Below are 17,124 nucleotides of genomic sequence, written 5' to 3'. Positions count from 1 at the left end.
TTTAATCAGGCAGGAAACAAGGTTTAACAATCATGCTCATAATCACCTCAGTGTAAAACCTTATGCCATTTATTATTATTCTCATTCAAGGTTTCTGTGTAAAATGCTCATACCATTGATGAGTTAATTTCTCAGATATCTGTTAAATTCTCTTCCTCATGTAATTCCTCACATAATTAATTCAGAAAATGCACCTTGAACTCTATTTTGGAAACTTAGAGAATGCACAAAATCCTTTTAACTATTGAATATGCCCGATTTTTTAGTTAACTTCTGAATGACTCAAAACTAAGGAGTTTATGTCTCCTATCCTACCAGGCTGTCATCTGTTTCTGGAATCTTAAGGAGACAAATCACCATTATGCTGGAAAAACAGTAACCATTCCAACAGGACATTTCCATCATGAAACCCTGTAGGCCGGTACAAAAGTTTTGTTCTCTTCCAACGTTTGACTAGGTCTCATAATTACAGGCCAAAAAAAAAAAAAAAGCAAAAACATCAACAAGGTATGATTCCTATATGATTTCTCAGGTTTCTAAAAGATAAATTTCATTAAACATAAATTTTGTGGGAGAGAGACATTTTCCAGAGGTGAAATTGAAACTACCCAACTTTGGGATTTTATTTTTGAAATTTTGGTGGTAAAAGTAGACTTACTGTATGTGTTTTTCTTGTTGTAGTTATCTTTTGAGCAAAATGAACTTTAAGTCTTCCAAGAAAGCTTCTGCTTGATGTGCAATTATTAAATCAATATTGTTAAAAATGATTAATATCAAATACCATGGTGCAGTGGGATTCAGGATGGGTAAGTTCATCCTCACTTTCTAGGAAGACAGCAACTGCCCATGGGGGTTGCATGCAAACAAATAACCATAATACACTGTAGTGAGTTTCAATACATTCCAGATAAGTGGACACTAAATTCTGCCTGAGGACATCAGGAGGGATCACAGAGGAGATATGTTGCGCTTCAAAGGATGAGTAGGTGTGTGACAGTTTTCATGTTTCGATACCTAAAGAGAAACTGAGAAGACTGATTTATTCAAGGGGTACCATCTAGGAAGCAATATGGTAGAGTATAATTGATAATGATAGTTACCCTTGCTTATTAAGTGTTTACTCGCTAGGCACAAGTATTATCTCATTTAATTGTCACACTGCCCTAAGAAGTGGCTACTGTCATTATTGGGCTTCCCAGGTGGCACAGTAGTAAAGAATAGCCTCCCAATGTAGGAGACACAAGAGACTCGGGTTCGATCTCTGGTTCAGGAAGATTCCCCTGGAGTAGGAAATGGCAACCCACTTCAGTATTCTTGCCTGGAAAATTCAATGGACAGAGGAGCATTGTGGGATACAGTCCATGGGGTCACAAAGAGTCAGACACAACTGAGCGTGTGCACACACACACGTGCACACACACAGTTATTATCATCCCCATTTTATAGAAGTGCTAACAAACAGAGGCACAGAGAGTTAACCTGACTTGCCCAGGGTCTCATGGTAAATGGCAGATCCAAGTCAAATACCACCAATCTTATTCCTGACTGGTCTCTCAACTACCAAGTCCTGGAAGCATTCTTGTTATTTCTCCATCCAGCTAATGTTAATAAGAACAAGAGGAGAAATTCCCTGGTGGGCTAGTGGTTAAGATTTCGTGCTTCCACTGCAGCAGATAGGGGTTCAATCCCTGATTGAGAAACTAAGATCCCACAAGCTGCTGGCACAGCCAAAAAAAAAAAAAAGATCAAGGGGGACAAACTTGTCAGTCATAAGATGATCAGTGGGTTGATAACAAAACTAATAACAGGAGAGAATAAAATTGCAGAGAGTAAAAACTCATAAAAAACAGGCTAAAAAACCCTGAACTTTCAGCTAATCAGGTTGCTAGATATTAAGCTTGTAGTAGTGGCCTATGAAAGATCGATTTATAAAGAGAAGATGGTTTTGATGTGAATAAAACTGGCTGTTGTAAAAGTATTCCAGCAAATTCAGGGTTATCAGGCCCAGAGAGGTAACTGCAAGACTATCCATCCCTTTGTCCACCCAGCAGTTCACATATACGGAAAGGAATCAGGACTAAAGAGAAAGAATGGCTGTTGGTAATTACATGTGGATATTTCCATTTCAGTCAGTTTCCTTTTCATTTGAAAATAATAAATCCACATAATTGAAACAGAGTGGCATCTGGGGGCTAAAGTTCTAGATTACTAGCATCAAGGCTCTGGCTTTGCACCTTGGGCAGTTTCTCCATGTCCCAATAATGCCTAATCATAACCTGGCACACACTAGACCCATGATAAATGGCATTACACTTTACTTAAAAGTAAAAGTGAAAGAGGTGGCTGCTCAGTCCTATCCAACTCTTCGTGGCCCCACGGACTGTAGCCTGCCAGGCTCCTCTGTCCTTGGGATTCTCCAGGTAAAAATACTGGAGTGGCTAGCCATTTCTTTCTCCAGGGGATTGTCTCAATCCAGGGATTGAACCCAGGTCTCCTGCATTGCAGGCAGATTCCTTACTGTCTGAGCCACTTTAAGTGCCTTGTTAAGCAAGAGTGGACAGATTTCAATTGTGTCTCATTTTTCTATTTGTGTATTTAGGGAACTTCTGTGAATATTATCTTGACCATTAGATATTGATGGAGACAAGTAGGATTAGCAAATTCTTATCAAAACAGAAAATATTTTTGAAATGTGACTCATGTGTTTAAGACTGTAATCTTGAATCCAATGAAAAGTGTTTTTCTTCTGATTGAAAAAGAGACTTGGCAAAGTATGTTCTCTTCTTTGTCTTGACTGAGACTCCATGCCTAGTAAGTGGAAATGGGAGAGGTTGGGAGAGATTGAGAAATGGGTGAAGTCTTAGGACAAGGAATACTTTTATGTAATAGAGGCAGTTTTACTGGTTCATTTGCATTGTTTTGATTTTCCTAAGGGACCAAACCATTTAGCAAATGCACTCTTCTTGGGGTCCCAGGAGTCTCTACAATCTTGTAGATTGTAGAGATTTGAAAGGCTAGCACCTACAAGCTGATGGCAGGGTGAAAAACAGAGAATGCTATGAAATTCAACCCCCAGAGACCAAAAGTGACTACTACTAGACATTTGTCTAACTTTCTTTGTGGGATACCACTGTTTAACCATTCAATAAACAGATTAATTTGGGTTAGATTATTTGGACTGTTGGTGGAGTCAAAAGAGTATATAATAAAGACAAGTTTTGAAAACTAGATAAGAGATTATTCATACTACTTTCAGAATAACTTTCTAGAAATTAATTTCTACAAAATAAATTGTTTCTCATTGCCTTTTGGAAATAGGGAAAAGAAAGGTATAGAGAGACATTCAAAACATAGGGGCAATTATTTGCAGCCATCTGAAATTTCACCATGAAATATGTTAGGTCCCAAATAACCTAGGATGTCTTTTATCAGAAATTGGAGTTAATGTTATTTTAGCTAGGATTTTTAAGTGTTATATTCAAAATAAGATAGTTCCACTCAATACATTCTATTACACTTTAAGAAGTGTGCTAACTTGTTTCAAATTAATCAACTTATTTTTGAAATTTGTTTATTCAGTGCATGTTTTATCCAATAAAAAACACTACAAATCTTTTTTTCTGAAAATGCTGCTGTGAAATAGCCATTCCTCCAAAAGAATGTTCCTAAGAGAAAAAAATGATTGCCAAGTTTCTTGCATAACAAGGACTAATTAGGCAAAATGTAAATCGAGCATCATTTAACCCCCCAGTAAAATCTGAGTGTGCTAGTAAACATGTGGTGGTACAGATTTGAGTGTTTTCGGTGCTAGAAACAGATCTAGCATTAAGGACAAGACCCAAACAGGAACCACCCACATTCCTGTTTTTCATGAGCATTTTGGAATGAAGCAAGAACATGTTCTTTAGCCAAAGAGATTTAATATAAACTCAAGAAAAATGAAATGGGTCAGTGAAACATTTTAATGAAAATGCGTAATTTATTGAATGAACTGTAGGTTACATATTTTCATTTAAATCTCTCACTGATACATTTAATTTTCCCAAGTTCATATTTGTTAAAATGATTGGTTTGACAAAAATAAAGTCATTACTTTTAAATAGATGGACAAGAAAGAGGACAGGGAGTTAGAAGACTATTTTCTTTAGTGTTCTGAAGTTTCATAAGCAACATCCTTTAAATGAAAATGTGAGAAATGAAAGAAATAAGGGGGAAAAAAAAATCACATATGGTCCTTCACCCAAACTCGACAGCTATAGCCTTTATTGACATTTGTAGATAATTCTCTGACTTTTTAAAGAATATTTCAATTGTGAAGTCCTACATACCTACAGAAAATCATATAAAATTTCTATGTGCAGTTTAACAAGTAATTAAAAACTGATTATCAACATAACAGAAAGTGAAAAATTTTTTTAAAAAAGAGATTTCCCCAGTGGTCCAGTGATGAAGACTCAGACTCAGTGCTTCCACTGCAGGGAGAACTAAGATCCTTGCATGGCTTGTGGCAGGGCCAAATTTTAAAAAAGAAAGAAAGAAAGAAATGAAATACTTTCTGAAAGCTCTCCACCCCTTCCATTAACACCACCACTATCCTGATTTTATGGTAGTCAGTCCTTAGATTTACTTGATCATTTAACCACCTACACCATTGCTACCCATATTATGCACCCCTAAGTCATACAGCTTTAACTGTTTTCCTACTTTACATAAATATATTTACCATGTGTTTTCTTTTGTGTCTTGCATTTTAAACTCATTTGTGAAATTCACCACTGTTTTTTCATGTAGCTATAACTTAATTTTCATTATTGTATAATATTCCATGATATGGATTTATCTATCTACTAATAGGCATTTGGTTTGTTTTTAAGTTGAGGATATTACAAATAAAGTTTGAATGTGTGTTCTGGTGTGGATATCCATGCTTGTATTTCGGGTATATACCCAGGAGTGTAATGATTGGTCCTAAGTCATTGGTTTTAGTCATTCTTAAATATTTCAACATGATTTTCTAAGTAGTGTTTCTATTATTTTGTAGTTGTAATAATCATCATTTTGTTGGATAAATAATTTTTCAGTTGTGTCTGAATTTTACAGCCTGGTCTTTGCAAATAAATTCAGTCCTCCACTTTCTAATTTGTTAGTAAAAGTGATACAAAATCTTAAAACTTATAAAGTTTATAGCAGATATAAAATCTCATGAGGTATTGCCTCTTATGCAGAAGGAGAAATTTTGTTTGTTGTACTATGGAAGATAATGAAACATATATTTTAAAAATAATTTTAGAACCTTTCAAAATTTAAGTTATATTTGACACAAACATTGTGTAAGTTTAAGGTGTACAGTATACTGATTTGAAATGTTTATATTGTAATATGACTGCTGTAGTAGCGATAGCTAACACCTCTATCATGTCACATGATTGTCATTTCTTCTGTGCTGAAAGCAAATAATATCTAGTCTCTTAGCAAGTTTAATGTATATAATACAATTTTACGACTATGCTCACTGTACTGTGTATTACCTCTCTGGAACTTATTTGTCTATCAGTTGCACATATGTAACCCTTAAACAACATCTCTTCTGTTCCCCCGACCCCCTGAGAACTATTGTTTTAAAAAAGCGGTAAATGTTTGCCCTGTCAGGAAAATTCTAGAATTCTGTTTAACCTTTCTGTAAAAGGTGTAGTTTTTAGCTATAGTTTTTAAATGTAGTTTTTAGCTGTAGTTTCTGTAATCCACTAAAATTAACATATCACATTTTCTCAACTGCTTCAAGAGTTTCTCCACCCAGGCTCCCTGCCTGTCCACTTCACAAACCACCTCACCATTCAGTAAAGGCTTTTAATGTGCTTTGACACAGGAACCAAGGTTGCTAAGAGACCACCTGTGCTGAATGCACTTTGTCCTAGGAAGAGCAGCCAGAGAGAAAACCGAGGAGCAGCATTACCTACCACTGCCCGGATTAAATCAGGTGAGAAGTGGATTTCTGTGCACTCTTCAATCCCCACCATTCATCTGGTCTTTCCCTTGCTTCCTGTTCCATCTCTCTCTTACTGTAATTGGGTAAAATTGAAGGTACCCCTCGGAGTACAGACTGAAGAAACACAAGCTGGAGGTGGAAGAAATACGAGGCAAGGAAAATCACTATGCAAATTCATGTGTTATGCTTACGCCTTGTTTCCCAAACATGGCACAAGGAATTGTTGAACTTAAGGGAAATTCTAGGTGTTTACTTTGCCAATGAGGGCTTCCCTGGTGGCTCAGCAGTAAAGAATCCATCTGCAATGCAGGAGACGCTGGTTCCATCCCTGGGTTGGGAAGATCCCCTGGAGAAGGAAATGGCAACCCACTCCAGTATTCTTGCCTAGGAAATGCCATGGACAGAGGATCCTGACAGGCTTTCTGTGGTTACAAACCACCACCACCACCATCACCACTTTGCCAATGATTGCTGCCGAATTTGGGGCAAATCATCCCCTCCTTAGGGAGGGATTAGTTATCACAGAGATGAATCAAGAGGGAGAAGGTATTTGTATACATCTCATCTATCTCCCTGTTTCTCTTTCATGTTCTCTCCTAAAACTCTACCTGCCTTTTTGGATTTGAGTGAAAAATAGCAGAAAATATTTTCCCACTCCAATCTTACTACTTTTTAAAAGTACTGATGCTCATTTTAAGTTGAGTGTATATAAGGGACTTGGATACAAGGTTTTGAAAATTACTTAACTCATTTGACCCTACATTTCTGGAAAAAGGAGTTGGGAATGGTTCTAAATTCCCTACCTGACAGGCATTCAGTAAAACATTCCAACAGTGTGCTCAACAGACTACAAATTAATACCTTTTGCAATTCCATAATACTTTAAAAAATTCCAGATATTTTTAAAAAACTGATTAACACAGAAAGTGAGTGTTAGTTGCTCAGCGATATCTGGCTGTTTGTGACCCCATAGACTGTAGCCTGCCAGGCTCCTCTGTCCATTGGATTCTCCAGGCAAGAATACTGGAGTGGGCAGCCATTCCCTTCTCCAGGGGATTTTCCTGACCCAGGAATCAAATCAAGGTCTCCTGCATTGCAGAGGGATTCTTTACCATCTGAACACAGAAGTGTGGTGGAAATGAAAATATTTAATGTCTTAATAAGTGACCAAAATATAAGAAAGAGGATTTTGAGGAAAGATCAATGAAATGAAACAAGCCTTTTGTTGTTTAATTTTTAAAAATTTTATCACTTGCCTTTTTGCATGTCTTAAAATTCTTATTTCCTGCTAATTCTACTGTAGGTTAGAAGAATGGCAATTTCACTGATGCCATAAAAATGGGTATAAATGACTTTGCAGAAAAGACTTCAAAAATAAACTGATAATTTATAACATTGGGAAGAGAGTGGTAATTCTGAGAGTTCTTGAGCTTTTAAAAATTTTTTTGCTTTTTTTTTTTTTTTAAAGAAAGAAAGACAAGAGAATTCCCTAGTGGTTCTGTGGTTAGGACTCTGCATTCACTGTTGCCGCCCAGATTTGATCCCCACTTGAATCCCACAGGCTTCACAGTTCAGCCAAAAAATAGACAGACAAATAGAAAATTCAATGATTATGACATAAGATGATCAAAATTAGTGGGTAAAAGTTCAATAATTCATTAAGGAAAAAAATACTTTAGTTCATTGATTGGTTACTAAAATGTACAAAGTCCTGACTGAAAGACATTTCTTGATCACTATTTCTTTACAGTGCAAATTTTTAGATTGAGTTTAAAAAATCAGGACTATAAATGTGTTTATTTAAGGATATTTTCTCTTCATTTACTTCTTAGGAAGCTGAAGCACTTTGGATATGACGTGTAAAAATTGGATATTAATTTCTACTACTACCCCCACAAGTCTAGAAGATGAAATTGTGGGAAGACTTCTAAAAATTTTGTTTGTAATCTTTGTTGACTTCCTGTCTATTATATATGTTGTTATAACTTCTTAGAAAACTGACTTCCTTTACTTTACTTGTGAATTTCATATTGAACTCCAGTGAATAAAATTTTATAATTTAATACATTGAGTGATTTTAATTTGATGACATTTCCAGTTATTCTAGAAGCGAATAGGACATTGCAATAAAAACAACATTGTGTGTTATTTAGAATTTTATGGTTTATAAAACATTCACATATATTGAAATGGAATTTTTTTCAAAAATCTACACTACTGTCATAAAACCTCTTGATTTTTAACATGATTGATATAGTTAATAGATTGACTACAATGTGTAAGTGTAATTATGAGTGATTTTTTTTATTACAGATGCATACCTATGTGAAATTTTATATGGTTCTATTTTAAAATTTTTAATTTGTTTTTAAAATTTATTTTATGAAGTGTAGCTGATTTACAGTGTTAATTTCTATTGTACAGCAAAATGTTTCAGTTGTACATATATATACATTATTTTTCATATTCTGTTCCATTATGGGTTGTCACAGAATATTGAATGTAGTTCTCTCTCCTATACAGTAGGACGTTGTTGTTTATTATGTGATTCTATTTTTTAACACACCAAACTTAGCATAAGATAATCTTTCCATATGATATACTAATAGTTTATTCTCATTTTCTTATATATACATTTCATCTGTGTGTAGGTAGATTGTTTTTCTTAATCCTCCACAAGTTTTATGTTTCTACCAACAAACAAAACTTTAAGTTAGGAATAGAAATGCTTAAAAAGAGATTGTTTTAGGAAAACAGAATTTAGAAGAAAGGAGAGAATATAGGATGCAACCTGTGTTGATTTTCTGTTTGGAACTAAATGCTCACAGTATGTCATTTAACATAAGACTCCCAGTAATCCTAGGAGGCAAGAATGTGTTGTCCCATTTCACAGATGAGCACACTGAATACTGGAAGAATTATGCTAGCTGGAGACCATACCTAGGGAGCGGCAGAAACAGGCCTTGTGCCTTCACAATTCATCATATCATGTTGCCCCCAAAGGTAATAATAATGAAACAAGTGCAATTAAAAAACTATACAGTTCAACTTTTTTCACAGTAATGTTTTATTCAAGATCCTGTGGGTATATTTTAGTATTGTCCTGACTTATATTCTTATTCCACATTTAAGAATCTTCTATCAAAAACAGACTGTTTACCCTTTTCTCATATCCGATTGAACAATGTGTCTCTTCCTCTGTTTTTTTGACTCCCTCATTTTCTGACAGCATTAAACCATAGCTGTTGAATTCTGCTCTTTAAGTCTTTGGAAAACAGCGTTCTCTCTGTCCATCAGACTTTTTGACTTTTTACATTGGGCACACATGCTTCACAAAATCCTGATCTCTTCCATGTGATGACCATCTTCTCAGCTTTGGTCCAGACATTAGTGCAAGGTTTCATAAGAGACCTAATGAAGTGTGAAGGGAATCTGAGACCTTTGAGACTTATTACTTCACTGACTCTCACTTAACCTTTCAGTGGTGGTGTATATTTAACCATAAGCCAAATAGAATCTCACTATGTGAGCATTTGCTGTAAGAGGATCTTTTTTCCTACACTATATCATTGGACATCCTTTGGGATATCATGCGGATATGATATGTTTTTTCCAATCCCCTCTATTTGGGATTTGTTGGAGCCTATCATCAGGTTATTGAGAGGAGAGTCGAGTCACTTCCAGGCCTGGGCAATTGCTTCTTTTCCCTGTGTATTTCTAGGCAATCAGTGATATGGTTAGAAGCACTGATACTGAAGCCACACTGTCTGGGTCAGGATCTTGGCTTCATCTCCTATGGTTTAATAACCCTAAGTCTCTGCTTCCTTACCTATAAAAAAAAAGTGCCTGTGTCATAGGTTTGTCCAGAGGATGGCATGAGATGACAGGTGCAAAGTGCTTAGTTGAGTGTCTGGCATATGGAAAAGGCACCATCCATGGAGGACTGGGGTTGTCAGCATCCGCAGGTGATGCTGAGTGTCAGTGAGCCTCCATCACCCTGACTGTTCTACACCTTCCCCTTGCCCTTAGAATGACCTTTGGTTAGCCAGTCCTGTAGGCCCAAGGATGTGATTCTGTCCCCCGACCCCTGACACTGTTCTGTAGCCAGTATAAACTGGTTGACCTATGTGGCTTTTATCTGGTTATGTTATTTTGGTACCTGGCGATGACAACTGGATATCATAATGTGACTCCGGACAACAAAGGATACTTGATGAACAGCCTTTTAAAAGACTGATTAAATGACTGATTCTTTTTTAAATTTTTACTTTATATTGGACTATAGTTGATTTATAGTTTTGTGTTTTGGGTGTATAGCAAAATGATTCAGTTATACATATACATATCTCTATTCTTTTTCAAATTCTTTTTCCCATTTGAGTAATTACAGAATATTAAGCAGATTTCCCTGTGCTCTACAGTAAGTCTTTATTGGCTATCTATTTTTAATATAGTAGTGTATATATGTTAATTCCAAACTCCCAATTTATCACTTCCCTCTGGTAACCATAAGTTTTCTAAGTCTGTGAGTCTGTTTCTGGTTTGTGAATAATTTCATTTGTATAAGAAATCAGAGTCTTAACATGTAATTATTATGGCTATGTACTGGAAATAGGTCACTTTACCTTTCAAAAATATTCATTTGGTTTCTTTTTGGCATGCATGGTGCTGGGTGGCCAGATCAAAGCAGTGAATAAAACCTAGTTCCTGCTCTCATGGAGCCTGATAGGTTAGTGGTGGAAATTTATGAATACCCAAATACTACAACTGCCATTGGAGGAAATAGTAGGATGGACATGTTTGGGGTGTCATGAAGGGTGTGGGGAAAGATGTTCTGAGGACCATCAGTAGCAGCAAATCCTGGGAGCTTAGGAAACAAACAGGGTGCTAGTTTTGCCCCTCAACCCCCCAGACCTATTAAATTCAGAATCTGCATTGTAACCAGATCCCCAGAGATTACTATGCATTTGAGAAATGCTGATGTGGAGGGAAGTTCACGGACTACATGTTCCTACTGTCTGGCTACTGAACAGTTCTGTGATCTCGGATTACACTGCTTAACTTCTCTGGGTCTCCTACACCTCCTGTGTCAAAACAGAACCAAGAGAAAAGTCAAAAGTGGCATTAATACCATTGGCTTTGCATATCATATAGAAACACCATGGTTATTAAATGAACTGGACTGCTATTTGCAGGAAGACATATAACAGAAAGGAGTTCTAGAAATCTAAGATGTTGTTTAAACATCAAGAAGACAGGAGTAGCTCTGTGAAATAAGGGACCTGTGACTACCTTCAATAGGTGGGAAATGATGTTTTACTAAGTGGCGACAATATCCACACAATATCCATGGCATATATGTATGTATGCAGTCTGGGTTAAATAGGTATTTCCTGGAACTGAGTGGCAAGCACTCTACAACTGGTGAAATATTCGTGATTAAATATTCACTTGAATGAAATGAGTTGCAAGAAAACTTAGCCAGAAAGCCATTCCAAGTTATAAGGGACATTTCCTAACTTTGGGGTGTGATGTGGATGCACTGCTTCTGTAAAGACTGAGATCAAATTATATTTTATACTGGAGTAAGGTTGATTAACAATGTTGTATTAGTTTCCTGTATACAGGGAAGTGATTCAGTTATACATACACATGTATTAAATATCTATTCTTTTTCAGATTCTGTTCCCATTGAGGTTATTACAAAATACTGAGCAGAGTTCTCTGTGCTGTACAGTAGGTCCTTTGAGAGAGAATCTGAAGCATGTGATGTGTGTGTGACCACACAGACGTGGGCTGCTGTTCTGGGTGGCTTCTGCATGGCTATCCTTTGCTTTTCTTCCTGTGAGCAGTCCTACTAACGGAGCAAGCCGAAGGCTTGCTGCCATGTAGGCCACTCTGGGGTCAGCCATGAGCCCAGATTTATTTATAAACCCACAGGAAAGGCCCCAGAGCCATCCACCACCTGACCTGGGACCACAGTGAGGGAAGATTAGTCAGGAGCACAGGAAGTCTTTGGGGCCAACTGGGCTTTCAGTCTCAGCCCTTTGCCCTTTCAGCTTGGAGGTGGCTACAGACTGTTCTCTGAAGAGTCAGTGTCCCAGGACTCCTGTCTGAGGTGTGATCTCAAGGTACAGAGCCTGACCTTTTGGGTGTTGCTTACGAAGTTGATTATGACTTGCCCCATGGAGATCATGTACTTAATAAATATTTATCAAGCATTCACTACCTATCTGGTAGCTCTGTGGGCACAGGGAAATATTTCAGTCCCTGTTCTTGAAGACAAACCTGGCCAGCACCGAGTTATTTTTTGGAGGCAGAGTTTTGAGTGAAGTAAAAAAGAATCCCAAAGAAAGGCAATGCCAAAGAATGCTCAAACTACCACACAATTGCACTCATCTCACACGCTAGTAAAGTAATGCTCAAAATTCTCCAAGCCAGACTTCAGCAATACATGAACTGTGAACTTCCAGATGTTCAAGATGGTTTTAGAAAAGGCAGAGGAAAAAAAAAAAGAAAAGGCAGAGGAACAAAAGATCAAATTGCCAACATCTGCTGGATCATTGAAAAAGCAAGAGAGTTCCAGAAAAACATCTATTTCTGCTTTATTGACTATGCCAAAGCCTTTGACTGTGTGGATCACAATAAACTGTGGAAAATTCTGAAAGAAATGGGCATACCAGACCACCTGATCTGCCTCTTGAGAAACCTGTATGCAGGTCAGGAAGCAACAGTTAGAACTGGACATTGAACAACAGACTGGTTCCAAATAGGAAAAGGAGTATGTCAAGGTTGTATATTGTCACCCTGCTTATTTAACTTCTATGCAAAGTACATCTTGAGAAACGCTGGGCTAGAAGAAGCACAAGCTGAAATCAAGATGGCCAGGAGAAATATTAATAACTTCAGATATGCAGATGACACCACCCTTATGGCAGAAAGTGAAGAACTAAAGAGCCTCTTGATGAAAGTGAAAGAGGAGAGTGAAAAAGTTGGCTTAAAGCTTAACATTCAGAAAACTAAGATCATGGCATCTGGTCCCATCAGTTCAAGGCACATAGATGGGGAAACAGTGGAAACAGTGGCTGACTTTATTTTTCTGGGCTCCAAAATCACTGCAGATGGTGATTGCAGCCATGAAATTAAAAGACGCTTACTCCTCAGAAGGAAAGTTATGACCAACCTAGATAGCATATTAAAAAGCAGAGATATTACTTTGTCAATGACTGAGCGACTAAACTGAACTGAACTGAAAAAAGAATAGCTTAATTGCTTTGCCGGGCAGGAGACACAGCAGACTAATGCCCTCATAACTGTGTCTCAGCCTGGAGAGGGTGGTGAGGAGTTACGGTAATGGTTCAAAGAGGGTGTGATCAGCTTGTGGACATTCTTCTGATTGGTTAGCGGTGAGTTAAGTAGGAGTCAGCATCATCAGCCTTCTGGTTCCAGCCAGTCTGGGGTCTCTGTGCTTGTGGGCAGCATACTTTAACTTAACTAGTTCCACCTGGTGGGGGTTTCATTATCTACAAATCAGCTCAAAGACATTGTTATGTGTACCCCTTAAGGGGGAACCAGGACTCAGCCCCAGGACTGCGCTATTGTTTCTTAACCATTCCTCCCTTTTTCCTGCGTCCCCTCCCTTCACTGATTAGTAGCTGTTTCAACCTGCTCTTAGAACTCTGCAAAGGTCCTTGAGGCTGAATGAAACCTATTTCCTGCAACGAGATATAGGGACACAGAAAGGCTTTTGTGCCCAGGAGACCCAGAGAGTCCTGCTTGGGTATCAGCCTCATAGTGCTTGTCTTCTGCTGGAGGAAAGTGAAAGGGTTAGTTGCTCAATGGTGTCCAACTCTTTCTCACCCCATGGGCTGTGACCCACCAGGTTCCTCTCTGTCTATGGGATTCTCCAGGTAAGAATACTGGAGTGGATTGCCATTCCCCTCTCCAGGGGATCTTCCTGACCCAGGAATGGAACTTTGGTTTCCTGCATTGCAGGCAGATTCTTTACCATCAAAGCCACCAGGGAAGCCAGACAATAACTGATAAACATGTGAGAACTGCAGATAGTGTCATGCTGTACAGAGAATAAAGCGAGGCGTAAGAAAGGGTTTATATGGGGGAAGAAAATTATAACTACAGGAGCTAAGGAACTTTTCCTGAGAAGGCAACATTGGAGCAGAGGCTTAATTGATGAGGAGTCAGCTGGTGGAGATGTGGAGATAAGTGAGGACTTCATACAGGGAGAACAGCCGATACAAAAGCCCTGAGGTAGAGAGAGCTCAGCAAAACATTAGCAAGACAAGTGTGAGTACAATTTAGTGAAGAAATAGGGAGTTAATTTTTTAGGATTGATAAAAATCAACTTCTACATAGTTTCTTGGGTTTAGCGAAATTTTCTCATGGCAGACTAAGAGAGAATATGAGACTCTAGTGTTCTTTGGCCTTTGTACGGTACACATCACAACTTAAACAAGGAATCCTCTTTCTAGGGGTTGCAGTTTCTTTCATGATTTTTCTAGGCAGATCACGTCTGGTCTCTAACATATCAACAGGTGTTAGGGAGTGCGATTGCTCTACTAGATGAATTTAAAAGCTGTCTCTTTAGGACAACTTTAAAAAAAAATGTAAACAGAACTAAAACTGCATCAGTTCATAGCTTATTTTAATAGCAGCCTTATTGACATACAGTTCCTATTATTGTTTGTTGTTTTTAGATGCTAAATCATGTCCAACTCTTCTGACCCCATGAACTGCCGGGCTCTTCTGTCCATGGGATTTCCCAGGCAAGAATACTGGAGCAGGTTGCCATTTACTCCAGGAAATCTTCCCAACACAGGAATCAAACCTGCATCTCCTGCATTGGCTGGTGGATTTTTTACCACTGAGCCACCAGGAAAACATAGTTTCTATACCATATGATTAATCTATTTTAAATGTACAATTCAATGATTTTTTAGTATATTTATAGAGTTGAGTAACTCTTACCGCAATCAATTTTGGAACAATTTTATTACCCTGAAAAGAAACCTCATACCTATTAGTCCCCCTGAGCAAGCAGTTACTTCCTATTTTCCCTCAACCTAACCTCCCCCCAACCACCTCTGCTGGCTGCCCTAGGCAATATTAATATACTTTTTTTCTTTATCGATTCACCAGTTCTGGGCATTTCATATAAAAAGAGTCATACAATATATAGCCTTTTATGCCTGTCTTATTTATGGCCAAATAATATTCCATTGTATACATATACCACATTTTACTTATCTATTGATCAGAGGATAGATACTTGCATTGTTTTTATTTTTGTCAATTATGAATAAAGCTGCTATGAAAACTCATGTACTAATTTTTGCTAGGGCATATGTTTTCATTTCTTTTGGGTATACATCAATTTGTGAAATTATTGCATCAGACTGAACTGGACAGAACTGATGGTAACTGTTCCTTTAACCTCTTCAGAAACTGCCAGACTATTTTACAAAGCAGATGTCCCGCAACTATAATCTTTGAAAAGGTTTTCTCCTGATCGCTAAAGGAAAGAGAACAGTTTTGTCATCCTGATAATCCTCAGGATTTCAAATATTAAACAGGTAGGTTATGAAATAAAGGCTAAAGATGAAAAGTATTTGCTTTCTTCCTCTTCATTATAGTTTTAAAACCTTCATCTATTTTCTTTAAATCTCTATTTTATGCTGTCTACCTATCAGAACCCATTATTTGGTCTCCTTAATTACCCATTCCATATCAAAGAGTTCATTACATAAGGAATTTATCACATTTCTTTCAAGTACCGTAGGTCAGATAATAAAGATCCAAGTTAATGTTAGTTAATTTTTAATTGATGAAGATTATATTTATTCAATTAATTTTCACCGGATGCCTACTCTAAGCCAGGTAGGTATGTTTGAGGTGCTGGATACTTTCTGTGCTGTTTTCAATTCTAGGAGGTTCAACTTCATTCAGTTCAGTTCAGTCACTCAGTCATGTCCGACTCTTTGCGACCCCATGAACTGCAGCAAGCCAGGCTTCCCTGTCCATCACCAACTCCCAGAGCTTACTCAAACTCAGGTCCATCAAATCAGTGATGCCATCCAACCATCTCATCCTCTGTCATCCCCTTCTCCTCCCGCCTTCAATCTTTCCCAGCATCAGGGTCTTTTCCAGTGAGTCAGTTCTTTGCATCAGGTGGCCAAAGTATCAGCTTCAGCTTTAGCATAAGTCCTTCCAATGAACGTTCGGGACTGATTTCCTTTAGGATGGACTGGTTTGATCTCCTTTCAGTCCAAGGGACTCTAAAGAGTCTTCTCCAACATCACAGTTCAAAAGCATCAATTCTTTGGTGCTCAGCTTTCTTTAGAGTTCAACTCTCACATCCATACATGACTATTGGAAAAACAATTGCTTTGACTAGACAGATGGACCTTTGTTGGCAAAGTAACGTCTTTGCTTTTTAATATGTTGTCTAGGTTTGTCATAGCTTTTCTTCCAAGGAGCAAGTGTCTTTTAATTGCATGGCTGAGTCAACCATCTGCAGTGATGAAATCAACTTTATTGGTCATATGGTTATGGTGCAAATGACTCTTAAATGTCATTTTCCAAAAATAGTCTTTCTGCCAATTGATATGTATGCCTTTGATATGTATGCTGCAAACGTCTCCTTATAAAATATGCTCTTTGGCCACACTCAGTGAATCAAACATGTTGTAGATTATAATTATCAGCATGACAGGAGTTCCATTCTGTATTTCTTTTCCCACCCACAGCAATATTCATTTTTTGATTTCTTTGGAGCTATACTGTAACAGTATCTGCTAAAGAACCTGTTGAAAAATAATCTTGACCAGCCAAAGAAAAGTTCAACTAAGAGTCTTGCCAAAAATGGCATCTAAGTCAAACATCTTCAGTTCATTAAGACCATAGTTGACAGAAGATGGACCCAAGTTGTAGAAATATTCATGTGATGTTGAGTGAGGCTAACACTTGAGCAATTAAGATCTACTTAGTAAAAAGGATCATTTTCAGACTTTGTTGGTCACTGGACTTTATTGATTTCCTGGGTTGGTTATCATAACTGCCTGTCACTATAGGAGCTATTCTTTTTTTTTTTTTTTTTTTTTTGTAGAAATTAGAACTTTATT

General features: G+C 37.5%; 1 protein-coding gene across 1 annotated transcript; it reads left to right on the top strand.

Moving 5' to 3' along the window:
* The first annotated feature begins 368 nt into the window (after nucleotides 1–368).
* MRLN (myoregulin) lies at nucleotides 369–8,049 on the top strand. Its single transcript, XM_065919862.1, has 3 exons — nucleotides 369–507; nucleotides 5,867–5,977; nucleotides 7,819–8,049. The coding sequence occupies exon 3, from the start codon at nucleotides 7,839–7,841 to the stop codon at nucleotides 7,977–7,979; it is 141 nt and encodes a 46-aa protein (XP_065775934.1). The 5' UTR covers nucleotides 369–507; nucleotides 5,867–5,977; nucleotides 7,819–7,838; the 3' UTR covers nucleotides 7,980–8,049.
* Nucleotides 8,050–17,124: the final 9,075 nt, after the last annotated feature.

The sequence above is a fragment of the Muntiacus reevesi genome, chromosome 2 (assembly GCF_963930625.1).
Source record: "Muntiacus reevesi chromosome 2, mMunRee1.1, whole genome shotgun sequence".
Taxonomy (NCBI): Eukaryota; Metazoa; Chordata; class Mammalia; order Artiodactyla; family Cervidae; genus Muntiacus; species Muntiacus reevesi.
This window is presented reverse-complemented; position numbering and strand designations above follow the sequence as displayed.

Bases quoted from the DNA above. Each gene is read 5' to 3' on its own strand.
- MRLN (XM_065919862.1), top strand. From the start codon at position 7,839: ATGACGTGTAAAAATTGGATATTAATTTCTACTACTACCCCCACAAGT.